Raw genomic sequence first — 25,067 nt, 5'->3', positions numbered from 1 at the left:
AACCCGGGAGGTGGAGCTTGCAGTGAGCCTAGATCACGCCACTGCACTCCAGTCTGGGTGACAGAGCAAGACTCTGTCTCAAAAAAAAAAAAAAAAATACAAAATGTGCTCTTAAGATAGATAACTTGATTTTCTCTAACCTCTATAGTCTGGAATATTGTCTCTTTGGCCTTTCTGTAAATCCTATATAGACCAATAATATTCTTAACTTTAATTTTGAATTTCTTCATTCAGGAATTCTAATTCCATGTACCCAACCTAGCTAGTCCTCTCGCCTGATACCCCAGATGATAAATTTAATTAATTAATTAATTAATTAATTAATTTATGCGGTGGGAGTCTCCCTCTGTCTCCCAGGCTGGAGTGCAGTGGCTCATTCTCAGGTTACTGCAACCTCCACCTACTGGGTTCAAGTGATTCTCCTGCCTCAGCCTCCTGAGTAGCTGGGAATACAGGCACGCGCCACCACTCCTGGCTAATTTTTTTTTTGTATTTTTAGTAGAGATGGGGTTTCATCGTGTTGGTAAGGCTGGTCTCGAGCTCCTGACCTCATGATCTGCCTGCCTTGGCTTCCCAAAGTGCTGGGATTACAGGCGTGAGCCACTGCACCTGACCTCCCAGATGATAAATCTTATTGCTTGGTGTATAAAGAAAATGTGGCACATATACACCATGGACTACTATGCAGCCATAAAAAAGAATAAGTTCATGTCCTTTGCAGAGACATGGATGAAGCTGGAAATCATCCAGATCCTACTGCTCCTGCCATGCTGCATCACTGCCACTCACTGCAGTGAGCCCAGCTGTGCAGCTGTAGGCTACAGCCTCCAGCATGCAGCAGGTGGCTCGCTCTTTCCCCCTTCCTTTTTTTTTTTTTTTTTTTCCTCCAAGATGGATTCTTGCTCTGTTACCTGGGCTAGACTGCAGTGGCGCGATCTTGGCTCACTACAACCTCCGCCTCCTGGGTTTAAGCGATTCTCCTGCTTCAGCCTCCCAAGTATCTGGGACTACAGGAGCACCACTCCCGGCTAATTTTTGTATGTTTAGCAGAGACGGGGGTTTCACCATCTTGGCCAGGCTGGTCTTAAACTTGACCTCGTGATCCACCGGCTTCGGCCTCCCAAAGTGCTGGGATTACAGGCATGAGTCACCATGCCCAGCCCCTTCCCCACTTCTAAGCTGGGCACACGCAAGCAGAACACACAGAAGCAAAAGAGCCTGGAAGGGGCTGACTCCCGCTTAGCAGGCTTTATATACCAAGGTTCCTGGACTACATGTTCTGATTGGATGAGAGCAAGCCTTAGGCTAACCAATCAGAACATGATAGGAAAGCCCAATCAGAATAAGCCTAGAGGTTTTCTTTCATCCAATCAGAACATTGGTGGCGACAACAGAGACTGAAGTGCAGCCGGAGCAGTAAGATGGCGGACTAGCAGCTGGCTCCGTACGGTGCTATAGCGGGAGGAGAAGGTGGTTTCCGCTGACGCAAGCTGGAGGCCGGAGCCTGTGGCACAGCGGCTCGCCTCGCTGAGGCTGGTGGCTGCAACAGAGACGGCACAGCTGCCCGAGTGGTAGAAAGGCGGCCGCGGTAGGTGCGTATCCTCAACTGTACTGCCCACTGCGTGGGGGCGCTATTCCGGGCATCACTGCCTGCAGCTGGGAGGGGGTTGGGGTGCTATCCAGGGCTGTGGTGCTCGGGGACTGAGAGCGGGTTGGGGCGCTGTTCTAGGCGTCATTTCTTTCGGTATGGGGGCGGTTTGGGGTCGCTATTGGGTGCTCGAGGTGAGGACGGGTTGGGGGCGCTATCGGTGGTTACACTTCCTGGGAGTGTGGGGGTGTTCGGGACACTATCGAGGGCTACACTGCTGGTGGTGGCAAAGGTGGCCGCCACAGCGGTGGCCTCCAAGGAAGGAGCCAGGCTCCAGAATCTAGAGGGAGACCTACTGCTCGTGGATTTAGCCCGGTGGGGGCACAGCGTTTCCATGGGAATCATGAGCATGGCAGGGCCCCGACACCCGTCATGGTTCCTGGGTCTGCGTCCTCTTGCTCTGTGTTGAGACAACCTGGGATCCCTGGACACGGAGTAGCAGGCGTCATGGGGGGACAGGGCCCTGTGGGTGGAGGCGTTAGGAACGGAAACTGGCACTCGGATTGGGCGGGGGGCGCGGGGAGGGGGGGACAGGGCAGGCGGGGTGGTGGTGGCTGGGTGTGAGTTTTGCTGTTCTTGCTCGCCGAGGAGCCGCAGCCCCGGTGGGCCCAACCGCTCCTGTGGATGGGGAGCAGGCCACTGTGGAGTCTCCAGTTAACTGAAACCTGTCACTGCCACCCAGTGGCCACTATGACGAGGTTAGGCTCTAACGTTACCACTCCCTGCATCATGTTCTAGGCTTTTCTGACTTTGTTGGCTCAGCTGCTCCGTGCCAGAAGGAGGAACAACCTGCCACACGCTGGAAAGTGAAGACTGGAGCCTGGAGCCTGGGACGTGGCGGCTGGCTTCGCTGCGGTGGCTGGTGCTTTGGAGGAGTAGGTAGGAGGGCCGCCGTCTGTGGCCAGGTTGGGGGGTAGGGCTGTGGCTGTGGCCAGGTGGTAAGAGCCTTGTAGGGAGTGCCAGTGCATCGAGGGCGACAGCAGCGGTGGTTGTATTGGCATTGGCCCTAGTTGTGGCAGCAGCCGCAAGTCTGGGGTCCTGGGAAGTGGGAGTAGGAGCGCTGCGGAGCCACCTGGCCTGGCATGGGTAGGAAGCTGTGGGTGCTGTGCCGTGGGCCTCGGTGGTAGCAGTGGAGGTGCCGTCAGGGCAAGGAGGAGTCCTCCCCTTTCTTCTGTAGAATCTGGAGGGTCCCTTCCTTCTGCTGGCACCTGAGCCAGACGTGAATGGAGCATTATCTCAGTCTTAACAAAATTTAGGGGGTGATTGTGTATCTTTTTGCTTGTTTTTTTTTTGTTGTTGTTGTAAAAAAGTCTTGAACTTTTTCAGTTTTCATGAATCAAGGAGGGGAAAAAAGGTATCATAATAGGCCTTCTGGTTCCCTCACCTGTTCTTTTTCCTTTCTTCCAGTCTGTTTTATTCTCATCATCATCATCTCGTTCCTCTTTACTTGCTTATGCTGCTGGTTCTATTTCTTGTTTCTATTCTTGTTTCTCCTTCACCTCCTCCTGCTTTTGTTTGCTTTTTCCCAAACCAAAACTGAGTTAAAAATAAACTACTTGTCAGTGTGTTGTACTTTAAAAATAATTGGTCCATTACTATGTCTTAGAGATTTATATAATTATTTAGTTACTTGAATAGCTATGCTTTCCTGTTCCTGTTAACGCATTGTAGGTAGTTATACAAGTAATTAAAAAAAAAATGAAACATCAAATAAAATACTGGTAGGAAACAGCCATTTCATACCTCTCTTATATTAGTCTGGAGATATGCAAGAGGCATGGGGTAATAAGTTCCAATTTAGGAGGTCATTAAGTAAACTATATTCCCTTCATGTTATTTCTCTGCCACTGTTTTCAAGATTATTATCTGCATGAGCAAACCTGGTTTGTCACCACATCTTTACAATAGGAAAAGGAAGGGGAGATCATGTGAATAATGTTTTAAGGCCAGGATTCACAACCAAAAGTAAGGCTTTATTAACTTTTGCCTTTAAGAACCTGCAGTACTGAGCCCTCTTTCCTAGTATTACAACCTTTAGTATGAACCCTTTTTTCAGTGATTGCTCTAGAAGTTTATGCATTTTATTGAATACTTTAAAGAAACAAATGTATATTGTATCATTTTTCAAGCCCACAGAGATGGATTAAGGCTTATAATTTTGACACTTTTAAAATTATTTTTAAGGTTATGGCATGTAAAATACTGTTGCTATATGTAAGAATATGCATAAGTACCACCAGATAGCTTATTTTGAAGAGACAGTGTCTAAATTTTTGTCCAGAGTAGATTGGTTGCAGTTTCTTAGGTGTGTTTCTCAGTACATTGCCTCAGTGTTTTAAAGCATGTAGAAATTTGGATTGTTTACTCTCATATGGTCGTTTGTTTATAGGTTGTTTAATATTTCTAGGGACTAAAGACATCACAGCCTCCTTTAAGATTCAGTACTATTAATAAGATTTGTTATATATAGGGTTAGAATCCAACAAACTCAAGAGGAAAATTGTTAAATTATATAGCTGTAGAGCAGGACATAAAACCTAGGTTCTAAGCTCTAAGGGAGCTACCAAACAAGTGCGTCAGTGACTGAGCATAGCATAGAGTGGGCAGAATTACAGGATGGTTAAGAGAGTGAGCTGTGCAGCCTAACTCTATGTAAACATGACTTTTTTTTTTTTTTTTTTTTTAAACAGATTCTCACTCTGTCGCCCAAGCTGGAGTGCAGTGGTGCAATCTGGGCTTACTGCAACCTCCGCCTTTCAGGTTGAAGGGATTCTTTTGCCTCAGCCTTCCGAGTAGCTGAGACTACATAAGTGCATGCCACTACACCTAGCTAATTTTTGTATTTTTTGGTAGAGATGGGGTATCACTCTGTTGGCCAGGTCTGTCTCGAACTCCAGACCTCAAGTGATCTGCCTGTCTTGGCCTCCCAAAGTGCTGGAATTGCAGGCATAAGTCACTGCCTCTAGCCTGGGGAGGGAGGGTTACTGTTGAAGTATTATCTTTGTATCCTAAAACATGCCCTTTTGAAAGCGATGACGTTGATAAAAATCTTCTACTGAAGTCTTTGCAAGGTATCATCCTTTTACCTCCATTTTCCTACATAGTGTTTGTATTTAATGTTTTCTTGTATTCCACAGACTGTGTTTTAGTATTTATAACTATAGTATTATGTATTACTTTTCTACATTGAAAAGGAAAAATTGTATTGACCTTTTCTTAACATATAAATGAACTTGACAAGCAAACATTTTTCAAATCAGTTTTCCCTTTCACGAATCTCAAAGTGGGTACAAGACACACTTTCCCATTTAAGGTAAAGGTGCACATTTATACCTTATCTCAGAATAGTCAGAAGTCGGGTTCTTATTGTGTGGTTAGTAATGCAAGTATTAGTAAGTTCATGTACTTAGTATTTAGAAGAATTCTGAAATAGCACTTGTTAATTTGTAACTTTTATGCATTTATTACTTTTTTGTAATTTTTTATAGTGTTCCCAAACTTGACACTCATAGGCTATTAGTAGTAGGTTTTACTTCTCTCTCTTCTGGCCTTGAGTACATAAGATGTATTTTCCTTATGTTTAGCATATAATATAAATTTAATTGTTCAGATTTTAAACAAAAAGGACCTATAGAATTATTGCTTACATTGACACCGGCCCAGTTGTCCCATGGATAGGGTTTTGTTTGGATCAACGTAAGAGTTGACCCTGCTGTTAAACCTTGAAACTTGTATCTGTTTTATCTGAGTTCTCTCCTCAAAAAAAGACCTTCAGTAAGTATCAAATAACTGAAAAATATCAGATCTCAGCACCAGCTGCCTCCTGCCCCTCTCTAATTTCTGTTCTCTTACACATTATTACATTTCTTTCCTGACCCTAGTTTTAGTCAGTCAGGGAGATAAATTTGAGACTGAGCCCCTATCTCCTGGGCTGCAGCACCAGGTTAAAGCTTTCTTGCTTGGTAATACTTGTCACCTCAATGACTAGTTACTGTCTGGTGAGCAGCAGGACCTGGACCAAACCCTTGGTGTTCAGGTAGTAACATGAACAACGATCTTAACTGTCATTCTTTACTGAAATTTTACTTTTTAATTACCGGCCTCTTCTTTATTATCTGTCATTCCTTTGACCTCATATCTCTTTTTTCTTTGACTTTACAGTCAAAGAACTTAATGCTTCCTAAATCCAAATATTAAAGTTAAAAAAAGAGAAAGGAAATGTGTGCAGAGAAAGTGTGTTTTAGAAGTTAATTAAAGATGGATTCACAGATGTTTGTAGATTTACCTAGAGTTGTGAATTCAGGTGAGTTTTCACAATATGCAGTAAGTTGAAAAGAATCCCAAGATAATTGTGACATAATAAAGCTAGGTATTGAAAACCAAAAAGATTTCACCTCAGTATGGCACTTTTAATTCAAGAACAGTAACCACCAAATGAGTTTTTCAGACTAATCATTACTCTTTAAAAATTAAGAGAAAATGTATGTATAACTTTTATTTTAGTTTTAGTACAGCTTCTGACTTTATTTATCAATAGATAGGACAAAATAGATGAGCATCTGCTTCCCTTCCCCCTAAGCAATGTATTCTTCCGAAATGTAATACATTTTTATTTATACTTGAAGGCAGTGTTTTTCAATCTTTTCCATGTTAGTAGCTCAGATCTTTAAGGGCAGTGGATGTATACTAGGGGCAACTTGTGGTCTTAATCCTTACTGGAGCTCTGATAATCTTAGATTCTTTCTTTCCTATTTGTGAATAAACTTCTGCTCCAGTAGGATAAACCTGTTTACCATGTGACTGCCTAACTGATCTATTGCTTTATGTCCCAGTTTTTAGAAGCAAGCAGATTATATTACCCGGATTAAAATGTTTTCTTGATACTGAAGATAGGATCTTAAATTTTTACTTATGAGTTACTTTAAGTACAACTTTGATTAAATTATGGGGAGCGAGTTTCCATAGCTTTCACCATAGTGAAAATGGAAAGCAGGAAGCATTCTACAGCAAACCCTGAACTTATTTATAGGAAGTTAATTAAGTGTCTGAGCAAAGCAAGCATTCACACTTCGGGGGGGGTGTGTGTGTGTGTATGTGTAAGTGAGACAGATGAGCATGGTACTTGAAGCATAATTGTGCTTCTTCAGGTTGCAATATCCAGTAATTTTATCATACAGTTACAGTAACTAATGTTAAATCCACAAACCTACTTTGGTCTACTCTGTATTTGTATTCTAAAATAATATTTTTTAGCTTCCAAATAGAAGTGTTATAATTTTTTCTGAATTAGAAAGTATTTTTTCCATTGAGTTAAAAAATCATTTTTCATGTTTATTATATCTTAAAAATGATTGCATTGTTATCTAGATTCTCTTTTGTCTTTCACTGTGAGTTTTTATTGGTTTATTATATGTTTATTTTCTTTTTAGGAAGCCATCATTCTTCAGAAGGCAGTGACGGAACAGTACCAGCAGCAACTGAAGGACCAGCAGAAGGTTAAAAGAAAAAGAGATTTTATGTGTTACTGTATTTGTTGTATTTTTATTTTTTATTTTTTTCCTCGAAATGGAGTCTTGTTCCATCACCAGGCTGGAGTGCAGTGGCATGATCTCAGCTCACTGCAACCTCCGACTCCCTGGTTCAAGGGATTCTTCTGCCTCAGCCTCCTGAGTAGCTGGGATTACAGGCACGCACCACCACACCCAGCTAATTTTTGTATTTTTAGTAGAGACAGGGTTTCACCATGTTGGCCAGGATGGTCTCGATCTCCTGACCTTGTGATTTCGCCTGCCTTGGCCTCACAAAGTGCTGGGATTACAGGCGTGAGCCACCATGCCTGGCCTGTTGTATGTCTATTCTCTTTTACAGATTATATTATTCTTAAAACACCTGTCTTGGAAATAAAAGATGATTCTTTTTGGTATGCTTTCCTAGGCAACAAGTTGTTTTAAGTTATAAGAGTTAATATACCTCTTTACTATATTGATCAATAAAGCCTACGAGGATGAAAACTAAGTGGTAACTGAAGGTCTTCATGATGCAAATACTATTTTTCTGATCATAGTTTTTATTATAAATTGTAACTTCCTAAGTATGTATGCTTCATTACTTGTTGATGTCTAAATCTGGCCTAGTAGTCAGTGCACATGGTAACAGATGGTAACGCTAGGTGACAACCTTTAATAATAGAAAAATAGAACATTCTCTTTAATGCAGATTTATTGACATTTTTAGGTATAACAGTTTCCTGCTGACAGCTTTTCAAGTGCTTGTCCATCTTCTCTGTAATACTGGGGCTTTAGTTAAGGGATACTCGAGTGTTGTCAGTCAATTAGTTTATGTACATAGATGTGTTTTTACAGTTCCTCTTCCTGCATTCAGTGTTTAGCTTTTCAGTTATGCTTCCAATTAAGTGTATTTAATTATTTAATCTCTGAAAGTAGAATTAATTCAACTAAATTAAAGGGGCAAATTTTTAATAAGCATTTAATTCGTATGCTGTTTACAGAAAAATTATCTGGGTTTTAAAAAGTTGCTTTAGATTTTGCCATCTTAGTACGTCCTTATGTGGTGTACTGTTTTGGTGTTTTATTTTTATTTTTTGATAAAATATACATAATACAAAATAACACTTAACCATTTTTAAGGGCACACAGGTCCCTGGTGTTTTAAGCACATCCGCATTGTTAGCCATCACCACTCTCCATCTCCAGAGCTTTGTCATCATTCTAAACTGCAGCTCTGTACCCCATAAGCAATAGCTCCCCATTGAACCCTCCTCCTGGCCCCTGGCAATTACTATTCTATTTTCTGTTTATGAATTTGTTTATTCTAAATACCTTATATAAGTGGACTTGTACAATATTTGTCCTTTTGTGTCTGGCTTATTTCACTTAGCATAATGCTGTCAAGGCTCGTAACACTATCAGAATTTCCTTTTTTAAGAAAAAAATTTTATTTGTAGAAGTGAGGTCTTGCCGTGTTGCCCAGGCTGGTCTCAAAATTCTGTGCTTAAGCGACCAGCCCGCCTTGACCTCCCAAAGTGCTAGGATTACAGGTGTAAGCTGCTGAACCTGGTGAGTTTTTTTTTTTTTAATGCCTGAATAATATTCTGCGTATGTGTATATTACATTTTCTTTATCTATTCACCTACCGATGGGCATGGGGCTGGTTCTACCTTTTGGCCACTGTGAATAATGCTGCTATTAAACGGGTGTACAAATACCTGTTTGAGTCCCTGCTCTTAGTTCTTTTGGGTATAGAGCTTAAAGGGTGTTGTTGGATCATGTAATTCTATGCTTAATATGTTAACTACCAAACCGTTTTCCACAGCGGGCTGTAACATTTTACATTCCAAAAAGCAATCCATAAAGGTTCCAATTTATCTCTATTATTGTTAACAGTTAATACTTTCTGTATATGTATTGCATTTTTATAGTGTTTGAAATTCATCTGAGGGTTTTCCTGATACCAAAATATTAGAAAATGTTTTTTTAAAAAATGCCTTGTTGTAAAGACTTTTACATGTTACTTGATGCCCTGTGATCTATTTTCTCAGTAAGAAGAGGAACTTCTCTTCACCCAGCCTCATTCCACTGCACCCACTCTTTTCTGTGTTGGGTTATGCGGGGGAGAAAGGGAGCTTTGTACCACTGTCCTGTGTTGTGGTAGCCCATCACTGAGTTGTAAAGCACCTTGCCTCCTCTTTTACTTGGGAGAAATGCATTGATGCTAGGTGCCATATGGATTTATTTTTGGAGTGATATTTTTCCAACTTTATGGAATTAATACTAGATAGAAAGTTAGCAGATGGATTCTGTATCTGATGAGAGTTTTGGGTAACTTGAATACCTAGTTTCTGAGCCTTATTTTTCCTCTGATGCAAGACCACTGTAAATTAGCCAGCCGGTGAAAAACTCTTACCGCTCTGGATATGGGTTTAGGACCCTGGATTTCTACTACTCATTTTTTTACTACTTGTGCAGGGATCATGGCCCAAGTTGCAGTGTCCCCCCTGCCTGTTGAAGATGAGTTCTCAGAGAGCAGGATGGCTGTGACATTCCTGATGTCAGCTCTCGAGTCCATGATGAGACTTTTTGTTCTAACATTCCATATTTGAGTAGGACTGGGCTGTAAATAAGGTTGATTTGTTTTTTGTAGAACATAATTTTATGTTTTTTTTTTTTTTTTTAAATAATGAGTAGTTCTTTCTCTTGAATAGTAGCTGTGGTCAAACACTTCCAACCAAATGTGCATGTGGAGATTCTACACCAGTTTTCGGACAATCTGGATACCAACCGGGTATCCCCCAATTGCATTCTGACACTACCTGGAGTTAGTGCCGACCCTTCAGGATAGAGGCTCAGTCCCACAAGACCGCCTTCACTTCACATGCCAATTGCAAGTCCTAGGTTGTTAGATGTACTTTTGACCAATCAGTTAGAAACCAGGATCTCATGACCTCCTTCTTCGGTTGAATCATTTGCTAGAACAGCTTGCAGAACTCAGAAAAACAGGTTATTTTCTTTTTTTTTTTTCTGAGATACAGGGTCTTACTGTGTTGCCAGGCTGCAATTCAGCCGTGTGATCAAAGCTCATTGTAGCCTTGAACTCCTGGACTCGTGATCCTCCTGCCCCAGCCTCCCAATGAGAGTACAGGCCTGCACCACCATATCTGGCTATGTTCTTTTATGTTTTGTAGAGATGGCGTCTTGTTATGTTGCCCAGGCTGGTCCCAAATTTCTGGGCTCACATGATCCTCCCATCTCAACCTCCCAAAGTGCTAGGATTATGGGCGTGAGCCACTGGATCTCACCAATTTACTTTCTATTACTGGTTCATTGTAAAGGATATATTTCAGAAACAGCCAATGAAAGAGATGTACACATGCTGGGCTTCTGCCTGTATCCTCAGCACTTTGGGAGACCGAAGCAGGAGCATCGCTTAAGCTCAAGAGTTTAAGACCAGGCTGGGCAACACTGTGAAACCCCATCTCTACAAATTTTTTTTTTCTAAAATTAGCCTGGTGCGGTGACATGTGCCTACACTTCTAGTTACTCAGGAGGTTGAGGTGAAAGGATGGCTTGAACTAGGGAGGCATACTGGTTGCAGTGATCCACGATTGTGCCACTCTAACCTGGGAGACAGAGCCAGACCCTGTCTCAGAAAAAAAAAAAAAAAAAAAAAGGGAAATGGATGCACAGGGCAAGGTATGTGGGAAGGGGCACAGAGCTTCCATGCCCTCTATTGGGCATGTTACCTCTTAGTATCTCCTTTGTGTTCAGCAACCCAGACATTCTCCAAACCCTGTTGTTTAGGGTGTTTATGAAGGCTTCATTATGCAGGCATGATTGATGAAATCAGTTGACTGTTGGTGATTAAGTCAATCTTCAGCCACTGTTTCTTCCTGGAGCTCAGTAGGTGAGGCTGACAGTTCCAAGCCTCTAATCACATGGTTTGCTCTTCTGGCAACCAGCCCTCCTCCTGAAGCTTTCTAGAAGCTTTCAGTTACCCAGTCATCTCAGTAACATCATCAAATGCATTCTTACTATGGTGGAGATCCCAAAGGTCTTAGAGGTTCTTGTGTTAGAAACCTGGGACTAAGACCAAATATTGAAACAGAAGATGCTCTTATCATCTTTATCACTGAGAAGTTTATGAGAACTTTAGAAGCTCTGTGCCGGGATAAGGGCAGAAACCAAATGTGTATTTGTGTATTTCTTTTCTTTTTCTTTTTGGACAGAGTGTCTCTCTTTCACCCATACTGGAGTGTAATGATGCAGTCATATCTATCTGCAGCCTCAACCACCTGGGCTCAAACAATTCTTCCGCCTCAGCCTTTGAAGTATTTGGGACTACAGGTGCACACCATCCTTGCTCAGCTAATTTTTGTATTTTTTTGTAGAGATGGGATCTTGTTACGTTGCCAAGGTTGGTCTCGATCTCCTGGGCTAAAGCGACCCTTTCACCTCAGCCTCTCAAGTAGCTGAAAATACAGATGCATACCACCATGCCCAGCTAATTTTTTCTTTTCTTATTTCTTTTTGGTTTTGTTGTTTAGTTGGGGATCTTGCTATGTTTCCCAGGTTGGTCTTGAACTCCTGGCCTCAAGCCTTTCCCCGCTTTGACCTCTTAAACTGTTGGAATTATGGGTGTGAGCCACGACTACTGTGTCTAGCAGTCACAAGGGTTTTTATAAGAGAAAGAGGGAGGTAAGAGAGTCAGAATTTGAGGAGATGTGATGATGGAAGCAGAGGTTAGAGAAGGAGATTTGAATATGCTTCGCTTCTGGCTTTGAAGATGCAGTTAGGGGCCATGAGCCAATTGAATGGGGGTGGCTTTTAGAAGCTGGGAAAGGCAAGGGAACACATCCTCTCTGGAGCCTCCAGAAGGAATGCAGTCCTGCTGACACCTTGGCTTTAGCCTTAATTGACCTATTTTGGACTTCTGGCTCCCAGAACTGTTAGGTGGTAGATTTGTGGTGTATTAAGGCACTCAATGTAGGGCAGTTTGTAACAGCTGCAGGAAGAAATGAACATGAACCCAGGGGTGGTGGCCCACACCTATAATTCCAGGTATTTAGGAGGCTGAGGCAGGAGGATTGCTTTGGCCCAGGAGTTCAAGACAAGCCTGGGTAGCATAGTGATGCCGTATATATATTTTTTAAAAATTAGCAGGTGTGGTGGCATGCACCTGTAGTCTTAGCTATTAGAGAGGCTGAGGCAGGACGATTGCTTCACCTATGAGTTCGAGGTCTCAGTTGTGATCATGCCATGGCACACCAGCCTGAGTGACACAGCGAGATTTTGTGAGGGAAAAAAAAAAAAAAAGGAGTGAGCATGGCAGGAATGGGTACAGATGGCAATATTAAATAGAGTGGCCAGGGTCGCCCTAAGTGAAAATTGAGCAAAGACTTGAAGTGGGGGAAGCAGCTGGCCAAGGTGCTGAGGTAGGAACATTGTAGGCAGAAACAACAGGATAAAGTTGCTAGAAGGGAACTCCGTGATGTGCCTGAAGCTCAGGAAAGAGACCAGTGGGGCCGAGTGGGGGGAGTGGGAGGGGAAGAGAAGTAGGGGAGGAGGCCAGGGAGTTGTTGGGCTGAGATCAGTAAAGATTGTGTAAGCCCTGGGAGGCTATTGCTGGGGCTTTGACTTTTACTCTGACTGGGATGGGAACTGCGGGAGGTTCTGAGCAGAGAGGCAACGTGATCTTTCTTCTGATTTAAAAACATCCCTTGGCTGCTGAGTTGAGAAAGATTGTGGGGAGATTTGGGTAGAAACAGGAGTCCTGAATGTGGCAACATCCAGGCAGGAGATAACGTGTTTCTGACCAGGGTCATGGCAATGGTGAGAGATGGTTGAATTTTTTTTTTTTTTTTTTTTTTTTTTTTTTTGAGACAGAGTCTCTTTCTGTTGCCCAGGCTGGAGTACAGTGGCGTGATCTCAGCTTACTGCAACCTATGCCTCCCAGGTTCAAGCGATTCTCCCGCCTCAGCCTCCCAAGTAGCTGGGAGTACAGGCGCCTGCTAGCCCACCTGGCTAATTTTTGCATTTTTAGTAGAGATGGGGTTTCACCATATTGATCAGGCTGGTCTTGAATTCCTGACCTTGTGATCTGCCTGCCTCAGCCTCTGAAAGTGCTGGGATTATAGGTGTGAGCCACCGTGCCCGGTCCTGAGAGATGGTTGATTCTTGTTGAAATACTAAGTAATAATAATAAGAATAATAAAAAACAGTACTGGCTTTCGCAATTATATGAAGTATGGGATGCTAGATTAAAGAAACCTCAAGTCAGGCTGATGCAGTGGCTTATGCCTGTAGTGTCAGCACTTTGGGAGGCAGAGATGGGAGAATTGTTTTAAGTCCGGGAGTTTGAGACCACCCTTGGCAACATAGCAAGATTTCTCTACACAAATAAAAATTAATAACGTAATTATCCAGGCATGGTGGTATGTGTCTGTAGAATCAGTTACTGCAGTTGTCGAGGTGGGCAGATCTCTTGAGGGTGGGAGTTTTGCAACCAGCTTGGGCAACATAGCAAGGTCTCTCTCTCCACCAAAAAAAAAAAAAAAAAAAAAAAAAAAAATAGCTGGGAGTTGTGATGCTCACTTGTAGTCCTAGCTATGGTGAGGCTGAGGCAGGAGGATCCCCTGAGACTAGGAGATCAAGGCTGCAGTTAGCTATGAGTGCACGACTGCATTCCAGCCAGAGTGACAGAGTGAAACTCTGTCTCAAAATGCAAAGTAAAAAATCTCAAGTCGGACCAGTTCCTTTTTGACCATGCAGCCTTTTCAACCCCATAGCTGCGTGACTGGGTTTGTGTTGCTGGAGATGAGGAGACCTGTGCCCAGTTGTTGCCTGTCTAATCAGTTTATTTTTAAATATATTAGTGAAATTTATTTCATACTTTATGTCCTCATATTGTGTGGTTTTTTGAATTCTCCTTTGAATAGCTTGTAACTATTCAAACATCTTATTGGTTCCATAATTTTTTTCTAACTCGCTTCTTAAAAATCAGAATTGATACTAGACTACCTACTCAGTTTTTATTAATGAGGAGATGGAGTTGTTTGCACGCTTTACCTAAGATTAGTGTCATATTAGCCAAATCAAATCAATACTTGAGCAAATGCAAAATTAGAGCTTCTTCAGCATGGAACTCTCTCATGATTCTTGAAGATGCCATTTCCTTTTTTAGTCTTTAGTAAAGAGCTGCTATCATTTCAGACCCCTTACTATTTAGGCACTTAGGAATTTTTCACTGGAATTCATGTAAAGAAAGACCATGGGCGTTTCTAATGAATTTAACATTCATCATTTAACTTCATGACTCATCCCTAGGGCTGTAGTTTTACTAATGAATTTTTCAGATACTACTCAGCTAGCAACTGAGCCTAACCAGGAACACACCCTCAACCATTTAGTGGTCTTTTTTTTTTTCTTTCTTTATTCCTCCTGAAAGTCGATTACTCTCAGAAGGTGGTGAAAACTTGCATGTCTTTTGTTTTTTTTCCTAGAGACAAGCTCTTGCTCTCTCTCTCAGGCTGCAGTGCAGTGGCTTGATCATGCCTCACTGCAGCTGGAAACCCCTGGGCTCAAACAATCCCCCAACCTCAGCCTCCCAAATAGCTGGGACTACAGACGTTTGCCCCTATGCCCAGCTAATTTCTTTGTTTTTTATTGTTGAGATGGGATCTTGCTATGCTGCCGAGGATGGTGTCAAACTCCTGGCCTCAAGTGATCTCTCTGCCTAAGCTTCCCAAAGTGCTGGAACTATATACAGGCCTGAGCCACCTGTGTTCAACCCCCATTTTCTTTTTTGTTTTTTTTTTTTTGAGATGGAGTCTAGCTCAGTTGCCCAGGCTGGTGTGCAGTGGTGCCATCTCGGCTCACTGCAACCTCCACCTCCCTGTTTTAAGCAATTCCCCTGCCTGTTAATATGAAGGCCGCCATGGCTGATGCCAACCAGTTCTGTCCCTGTATGTCCAAGCACCAGACTTCCTTACTGACCCTTTGCAATTTCAGACCCTCCATCAGCCTCCTGTATCCTGCTGGAGATTTTGGAGCGTCTCAGCATCTCTGGGGCTGCTCGTATGCATCAGGGAGGGAAAGGCAACAAAGCCCACACAGACCCTTGCAAGCATCTCAGGATCTCCCAGTGGGATCCTCTTTTCCCCAGCTCATTCCTTAAAATTCTGCTGACTCCCCTACTTCTTCCTCCAGCTCAGCACTTACCTGGAGTTGCCCCAAAGGTGACCACAGGGGAATTTTCACAAGGGACTTCCCCAGACTGTTCTGAGATAAAGGGGGTTAGGATTACAAAGAAGTAAACTCTAAACCCTGGTATCATGATCCCAAAGCATTTCTTAAGGGATGTACCCACAGTGGGCGCTGCAGCTCATCTTATTGGGAGAAAAGGAGACCAAGGATGCTTTTTCTAGATATGTCTGCAGTGAGGGGTCTGGTTATGCAGTTTATAGTAGAGCTTAAGGAATCTGTTCCAGGACCAGGGATACTTTCTTTTAAGTGTTTCGAATTACAACCTAAACACAACACCTTTACTGATGTCTGTGAATGGTCAGGGCCCTGGCTTGGGTTCGGGTCTGCAGGGGAAAGCATGCAGGTGTCCAGGCCACGGAATAACAGAGCAGTCAAGTGTCTGTGTATTCTTGGTCAGAACATACGGAAAATGTGAAGAAACTGCGGAATCCTACTCTATCCTTTCTAGTAAGAATTGATATTAGGAAGTACAAGTCATTTGATTATGTTTTTCTTTTTAAAAAATTGTTTTGTGCAATTTGATTTTCTGTACATATATATTGATTTAAAGGAGTGAGAGACTTTCTAATTTCTAAAAAAATACACTTGGAAATTTGAGGGGATTACATTGAATCTGTAAATCAATTTATAGGGTATTGTTATCCGAAGAATATTAAGTATTTTTAAAATTATTGTAGGTATACATCAGTATGGGTTACATGGGATGTTTTGATACAGGCATACAGTGCATAATAATCACTCACATCCTGGAGGGTAGGGTATCCATCCCCTCAAACATGTGTCCTTTGTCTTAGAAACAGACCATCCTTGAACATAAGATGACTTCCAGTTATTTTTCAGTTTATCTTTGATTTCTTTCAGCATTACAAATTGTGTAAAATTCCTGTACCTCTCTTAAATTTTTTCTCTTAATGTTTTTTATTGATACCATTATAAATGGAATTGTTTATTTTATTTTTAATTGTTGGTTGCTTTTATATAAACCATAATCTACTTTGGCATGCCAGTTTTCTGTCTTGTAACATGGATAAATTTGTGTATTAATTCTACTCATATTTTAGTGAATCCCTTTTTTTACAGAAAATTATTTCATTTGCAATAATGACAGTTCTATTTTTATTTTAAATCTGGACAATTTTTTTTCTGTTGTAGAATTTCCCTGGCTAATACCTCCAGTACACTGCTGAGTAGAGTGGTTAAAGTGGAAATTCTTGCCTTCTCAAACTTTCAGGTAAAGAAGCACAAGTCTATCACCGTTAAATATGACGTTAGTTATAGGTTTTTCATAGATACCTCTTAGTGGGTCTCAAAATCTTATTCTATCAGTAGTTTGCTGGGGGTTTTGTCAGGAATGGATGCTTGATTTTTGTAACTTTCTCTGTGCCTATTTACAGAATCATTTTTTGTTCTTTACTAGTATTGGGCATTATCTTGATTGAATTTTAGATATTAAGTCACAACTGCATTTGCAAAACAATCACATTTGGTCTTGGTGTATATTCACATTTTATGTGCCTGGATTTAGCTTGCCTATGTTTTCTGAGGATGTATGTGTCTATGTGAATATGGCATATTTGCCCACAGTCCTTCTATTATACTTGTGTCTGGCCTTAGTATTACAGTAATACTGGGCTCTAGAATTAATTGGAAAGTGTTTCCTCTTCTTCATTTTTTGGAAGTATTTTCTGCTGAAGAATTAGCATGAATTATTTATTGAATATTGGTAGAATGTTTTACATAGGTTATTTTGCCCTGGACTTTTCTTTGTGAAAGTATTTTAAATTAATATTTCTGCTTTACTTGAGTGACAATTCATAATACATAAATGTATATTTTATATTATACTTTTCAGTTTACTTTTATAATTTGTACATCCAAGATATTGATTTCTCGACTGGGTGCAGTGGCTCACACCTGTAATCCCAGCACTTTGGGAGGCTGAGGCGGGTGGATCACAAGGTCAGGAGATCGAGACCATCTTGGCTAACACGGTGAAACCCTGCCTCTACTAAAAATACAAAACATTAGCCAGGTGCAGTGGCAGGCACCTGTAGTCCCAGCTACAGGTGAGGCTGGGAGGCTGAGGCTGGAGAATGGCCTGAACCTGGAATGTGGAGCTTGCAGTGAGCCCAGATCGCGCTACTGCACTCCAGCCTGTGTGACAGAGCGAGACTGTCTCAAAAAAAAAAAAAAAAAAAATTATTTTCTAATTTGTAATATTCTATGAGTAATAGATTTTCTAGGCTGTTAACATGAAAAAATCAGAAATAATATAGAGTGAGGCTTCAGCCCAATCAATGAATGACCCAAAGTCTATTGTAGAATGGATCATTGAAATACAATTTTATCCTTAATGTTTACATTTATTGTGGAGGAAAATAAGGTAGTGATTCTAAAGGAAATTAGTAAAAATACCATTTAACTTTGGATTTTCTCAAGAGGGCAGACAAAGTAGACTTTCTAATTTTTATTGATAATTATATAAGACATAAACACAGTTTTTAATAGAACAAACAATATGCCATTTGAAGAATAATATGAAGATGATAGTTTGATTAATAATTTTGATTAGTATTTGCTTACTATATACAAATATGTTGGGCAAGATTGTAAGCCATTAAACACACACATATATATATAGACATATATAATTGTTTGAAATAAGGAAACCACAGACTCATGACCAGTGAAAAACTGACATATTTTCAACCTTAGTAACTTTAAAACTATCATAAAAATTTACCATTTTGATTTATATTAACTAAATATACATAAAACTATGAAAGAACTTTATTAGAAAGTTTGATTAGTCATGGAGATCAATATGTTTCACAATTAAAAAGTAACCAAAGACACACATTATTATCAAATACCAAACCAAAGCATTTAAGAAAAGATTAAACTAAAAGATGCTATGGAATTTGTCACAGCAGAAATACAACAGAGCACACTTCTAGGCACTGTGATACCTTAATAGATACTATCAATTAATGTGTAAACACAGGCCAGTGTGCTCATCATTACATGAAAAAAATTTGGAACTGGTAAACTAGGGAAGTTTGCAGGATACTGTATCAATGTAAAGAAAATCAGTTGCATTTTTTTACTCCAACAACAAATACCTGGGAAAAATCAAGAAGACAGTTACATTTACCATAACATCAAAAAGAATGAAGTATTAGGTTGGTAATGGCAAAAACCACAATTACATTTGCACCAACCTAATACTTAGGAATAAATATAATAAAGAATGTAAAAGATTTGTGCAACACAAACTGTAAAATATTAATAGAGGCAATTATCGAAAAGACACATTTAAAAATACTTAGTGTTCATGGATCAGAAAAATTAATACTAAAACATTCATACTACTCAAATTGGTGTATTATTTAAAGCAGTCTCTATCCGAATTCCAATAGCATTTTCAACAAAAATTTAAAAAAATCTACAGTTTGTGTGGAATTATAAAAGACTCCAAACAATTTTAAGCAAGAGGGACAAAGCTAGAAGCATTACACTGCCTGATTTCAAGCTATATAGCAAAGCTGTAGTCATCAAAACTGCAAAATATTGGCATAAACACAAACAAATAGACCACTGGAACAGAATAGGGAGCTCAGCTATATGTATCCATCTGTATACAGTCAATGAATTTTCAACAAAGGCATACAGATACACAATGGAAAAAGAATAAACTCTTCAATAAATGGTGTCGGGAAAATGAGATATCCACATACAAAAACAAATTGCACCCAACCTTTACAGCATACATAAAATTAATTTAAAATATATTAAAGATGTAGACATTGGACTTGAAACCAAAAATCTTCTAGAAGACAACACTGAGGAAAATTCTTTGGCATTGGTCCTAGCAGTAAATTTTTGTATTTGATGCCAAAAGCACAGGAAAAAAGTGGGACTACATCAAACTAAAAAGTCTACTGCATGGTGAAAGACAGTCAGTGTCATTAAAAGGCTATTTACAGAATTGGAGAAAAATACTTGTACGCCAAATATCAGATAAAGGATTAGTATTCAAAATCTGCAAGAAACTCATGAAACTTAACCCCCCAAAATAAAAGTAACAATAAAAAGTGACACTTTTTTAAAAAAGCAGCCAAAAACTAAATGTTATTCTTTTAAAGAAGCCATTAGTAATTATGAGAAAAATGCAAATCAAAACCACAATGAGATCTCATTCAAACAAATATTAAGGTGATATTTATCAAAAATTCAAAAGAAAGCAAATGTTGTCAAGAATGTAGAGAAAAGGGACCTTTGTACACTATCACTGGGAATGTAAATGGTAAAGCCATTATAGAAAACAGCATGGAGGTTCATCAAATAATAAAAAATAAAACCGTCATATGATTCCTCAATCTCACATCTAAGTAAATATCCAAGGAACGTAAAATTGCTATATTGAAGAGATATCTTCACTCCTATGTTTATTGAAGCGTTATTAACAATAGATAAGATATGAAGACAACCTAAATGTCCATTAACACAGAAGTTAATAAACAGAATATGACATAGTTGAGCATGGTGGCTCAAACCTGTAATCTCAGTGCTTTGGGATGCTGAGGGAGTAGGATTACTTGAGGCCAGAAGTTCAAGATCAACTTGGGTAACATAGCAAGACCATGTCCTTACAAATTAGCTAGGCATGGTGGTGTACCCCTGTGGTCCTTGCTACTTCGGAGGCTGAGATGGGAGAATAATTTGAACCCAGAATTCAGAGGTTACTGTGAGCTATAATGACACCACTGCACTCCAGCCTGTTGTTGTATCTTAACAACAACCAAAAGGAAATTTAACATATATGTATGTGCATGTGTGCACATGTGTGTATGTGTGTGTCACAGTTCAGTCCTTGAAAAAAAACTTGCCATTTGCAACCACATGGATCATCTTGAGTCATTAGGCTAAGTGAAATAAGTCAGACACAGAAAGAAGAACACTGCATTATCTCAATTATATGTGGAGTCTGAAAAAGGGTTTGAATTATAGTTACAGACACTAGAATGCTAGTGACCAAGGGCTGTGTCTTGGGGGAATCAGATACTGGTCAAATGGTACAAACCTGTTTTATAATATGAATATGGACTGAGGACCTTATTCATGGAGGCTATAGTTAATGTATAAGTAAATTTCATTAATAAAGAAGATCTCAAGTATTTACATGTAAATTTTATTTTAAACCCATTAAAATAAGTTATACATTAAATGTAAACTCCAAATTGACATATTATTTCCAGTCAGGGATGTTCTAATGAACAAGCATAGTATAAAAGCTAAAATTGGATATTTAGCTAAAGTGTCTTTCATAAATAAGAGTAAATTAAATTTTTTCAGAAGTAAAAACTTTGAGAGATTTGATTGCCGATAGAAAATTGTTAAGAGTATACTTCGAGAGAAACATTTTCTGCTACCAAGATAAAATGAAAATAAAAGTGTAATAGACTTGACATGGAAATGTCGACCCATGGTAGACATTGAACTAAAGAAATTACGTGGTTTTTGGATGCATCCGTTTTGAAATCAGATAAATATTAATAAAAGTGTGATTCCATGCATTTTATTAAGTAAGGTAAAAAGAATTCCAAGGCTACTTGAACAATTTATAGGATAAGACTAGTATTTAGAAATGTTTTCCATTGCTAACTTGTTAAAACTTTATAGCACTTTGCATATTTTGGAGAATGTCAGCTATCCTTTTATCAGCTAATTTGTACCAGTGGAGCAACAGTGGCATAGACATTGCCCACCAGGTTCCGCACACTCAGGATGACTGGGTTATATGTCCACAGTAGGGTTGAAGAGGATGATATGATGAGGTCCTCTCAGAACACAAAGTAGCTCACTAACAGCAGAATGGTCTGAATGGCCCTTTTCTTTGGGAAGGCTCTTGGAGAGATGCTGGTGCTGTGAAGGTGCTGGGATTGCCTCGGATGCTGGGACAAAAGGATCACCATGTGTGCGATTGAATGCAGTGTAATTTCTATAATGAAGACATCCCCGGATAATGTCAGAGTGAAAAAAGGACTTCATTAGAGAAAGTGAACAGTATTTGCTGACCTTAAGTAGACTGGTATGCATCACGTTAGAAGAAGCCACAATGAAGAATATTACGTTACTACCGAAAGACAAATTGACCAAAAAAAAAAAAAAAAAAAAAAAGAAAAGACAGTGATAATGTTATTTGTGAATTTCTTTACAAAATAACATTTGTTTAAGCCTTGCCAACCAGCAGTTGCTGGGGCTGATGATTCTGGCTTGGTGTACACTCGGGAGACAGGTGTTAGAGATACATAGGCCCATCCTCACTCTGCTAATGTAGAACAAGGACTTAGATTTGAACTCATTCCCTAAGTGCAGTGATTCAAGCATATCTGGAGACCAAGCATCCACTACAGTGAGGAACATGAATGAAGGCCAAGTGATAGCTGATCAGGTCATGGTACTTAGATTTGTGATCCTGAAGGAATGTGAAGATGTTGAAGAAAAGAAGGTGTTGGGTGAAAGTTCAATGGAAGCTTGGGGGAAAAACAAGGCATTTTTAAGCATAACAGAAGCAGAAAGTGTGTTAGTCTTAATAACAAAGAAAACGTATTTCGTATATCTGGGAAAAACTGTAGATCTCTCATTATCAATGTTCTTTAGTGTTCCAAATGATCACCATCCTTATTTTAATTTTACCCACTTCGTGGTTAACTCTGATTATCTCATATACATTCTCGATAATGCAGCCTCCTCACTCGTTTCCACATCAAATAATATACATATAGAACATCAACACATCCACAGTCATGCTGCATAGAGTGTACAATTCTGAAACTTTTGTTGTACCATCTGGGTTTCAAACATTTTAATGTCAAAGCTCATTTTTCTGTGTAGCTTCTGCCTAGTGGATTGTATATTCTCAGAACTTGTCAACAAAATATAACTCCCAATAATCCAGCCTTCAAAATTACTACAACACAATGTCACATTTCCTAATGTGTCCCTGTGGGCTCCGTATGGGTGATTTGTGGTGTTCTTTGTATATGTTCCTTAGTGGATTTTAGTTTTCAGAATTGAACTAGATCAAAATTACTTTGGGAATCAGAAAAATCTTACTTCTTTTAGAGAAACACAGGAGAACTGCTCTGTCCTCCAGAGGATACATCTGTGACACAGAACATGAGATACAGGGAGGAAAATGTAGGTTGCTTATTACCTCTGCTCCCATCAATTTGTCCAGGTACATTTATTGAGAACAGAAAGATATGTTCATTCCAACCACTGTGAGTGTTGTTGTGTCTTTTAGTGAGTCTGTGGCTCTGTGTTCTTAGAAGATGCCTCACATTTCCCATGCCCTTAGGTTTGACAGGAAGGCTAGAGAGAATGGGAGTTGCCTATGACCCTTCACTCACATGAAGGGCTCAAGTGGTCTGAAATTGAATATTTCTCTTCTTCCCAACTGAATACTACAGCAGTTTGGTGATGGGTATTTCCCTTACCTCAGGTCATATAAACTCTGACAAAACCCCAGTAGGTTAGGCTTTGCTAAAACAGTTTAATGATGGCAGAGCTTGGTAAGAACAGAATGCTCTGAGTGGCTTTTAGTAGGGTACATTTCCCTTCCCTATGCCAGAAAGATAAGATTTTTCTGTTACTCCTGTGAGAATCTGGTAAGGCTTCTGAAAATAAAACTCTCAAAAGTGAGGAGGAACTAAGACTGGCCTCCATGAAGATTTTCACTCTCAAACTTGTCCACTCTCAGCTTCAGCAATTCCTCAATTACATTGTAGGTTTTCTACCATAGTACTAATCGCTACTGAAGTTTTTTCTTATGGGTTTCTCTTCTGGTGAGTTGTCATTATCTTTATTTGTATGTCTTTCTATACAATTTGGGGGCAGATGGTTAGTTTATGACCTCATTTTTTCCTTCTATAATTTTTTTTTGAGATGGAGTCTCACTCTATCACCCAGGCTGGCGTGCAGTGGCATGATCATGGCTCACTGCAACCTCCGCCTCCCAGCATGAGAAGCAATTCTCATGCTTCAGCCTCCCGAGTAGCTGGGATTACAGGTGCCTACCACCATGCCCGGCTAATTTTTGAATTTTTAGTAGAGACAGGGTTTCACCACGTTGGCCAGACAAGTGTCAAACACCCGGCCACAGGTGATCTGCCCACCTCAGTCTCCCAAATTGCTGGGATTACAGGCATGAGCCGCTGCGCCTGGCCTTTCATTTTGTTTTTAATTGACACAATACTTTTACGTATCGTTGGAGCATAATGTGAGCATTAGATACATGTTTACATATGTAATAAATTATGGGATTTATCATGTCTGATATCTCATTTTATTATTTCTTTGTGGTGAGAACATTCAAAATTCTCTTTTCTAGCCATTTGAAATATTTAATACAAAATTGTTCACCATAGTCACTCTACTGTGCACTTGAATATATTCCTCCTACTTAACTGTAACTTATTGCCCATTGACCATTTTCTCCTCGTTTTGCACTCTTACACACCCTAATTTCTAGTAACCACCATTCTACTCTCTACTTCGATGATACCAACTTTATTAGATTCTGTATATTAGTGACAATGTGAAGTATTTATTTTTTTATGCCTGGTGTGTTTCACTTAATGTTCTCCAGGTTCATCGTGTTGCTGCAAAGGACAGAAGTTTATCTTTTTTAATGACTGAATACTATTTCATTGTGTGTGTGTGTGCACGTGTATATATATATATGTGTGTATATATACACACGTGTGTGTGTGTATATATATGTATATATCACATTTGTAAAATCCTTGTATCTATTGAAGAACATCAGATTATTCCATGTCTTTGCTATGGTAAATAGTACTGCAATGGACATAAGTATGCATGTGTCTTTACAGTCGAATGATTTCTATTTTTGGGGTGTATACCAAAAAATTGGATTGCTGGGTCAAATGGAAGTTTGGTTTTAAATTCTTTGAGAAATCTTCAGACTGCTTTCAGCAGTGGTTGGAAAAATTTACATTCCCACTGGCAGTGTATAAGGTTTTTCTATTCACCACCCACCACCATCTATTATTCTTTGCCTTTTTAATATGGCTGTTGTGACTGATGTGAGATGGTCTCTCGTGACTTCGATTTGCATTTTTTTAATAACTGATATTGAGTATTTTTATATGCTTGTTGGATGCATGTGTGTCTTTTGGGAAGTGTATGTTAATGTTCTTTTTTCATTTTTAAGCAAGGTTGTTTTTTGCTTGTTGAGTTACGTTCCTTTATCGATTGTAGCTATTAAACCTTTGCTGGATAAGTAAGTTTTTTCTCTCATTCTGTAGGTTGTGTGTTTACTGTTTGTAGTTTTTCTTGCTGTACGGAAGCTCTTTAGCTTAATTAGGTCTCACTTGTCAATTTTGTGATGGTTGGGTTTCAATTGCTTTTAGAGTCTTTGTCATGAATTCTTTGCCAGGGCCAATGTACAGCATGATATTTCCTAGATTTTCTTGCAGAGTTTTTTACACTTTTAAATATTACATTTAAGTCTTTAATCCATCTTGAGTTAATTTTTGTATATGGTATAATGAAGTGGTCCAGCTTCAATCATCTGCATATGACTAGCCAGTTATCCCAGCACTATTTATTGA

At 39.8% G+C, this 25,067-nt stretch overlaps 1 protein-coding gene across 1 annotated transcript in view; it reads left to right on the top strand.

Annotated features, from left to right (window-relative positions):
- Positions 1–2,338: 2,338 nt before the first annotated feature.
- The window catches only part of LOC139356003 (uncharacterized), a 57,073-nt gene continuing 34,344 nt past the window's right edge, over positions 2,339–25,067 (top strand). The window contains exons 1-4 of the mRNA XM_071068732.1: positions 2,339–2,346; positions 2,411–2,523; positions 7,078–7,144; positions 16,579–16,657. Coding sequence (XP_070924833.1) covers positions 2,339–2,346; positions 2,411–2,523; positions 7,078–7,144; positions 16,579–16,657 — 267 coding nt within the window. The remainder of the gene's footprint in view (positions 2,347–2,410; positions 2,524–7,077; positions 7,145–16,578; positions 16,658–25,067) is intronic.

This window comes from Macaca nemestrina, chromosome 9 (assembly GCF_043159975.1).
Source record: "Macaca nemestrina isolate mMacNem1 chromosome 9, mMacNem.hap1, whole genome shotgun sequence".
NCBI classification, from domain to species: Eukaryota; Metazoa; Chordata; class Mammalia; order Primates; family Cercopithecidae; genus Macaca; species Macaca nemestrina.
The sequence above is the reverse complement of the archived record's forward strand: the minus strand, read 5'-3'. Positions and strand labels throughout refer to the sequence as shown.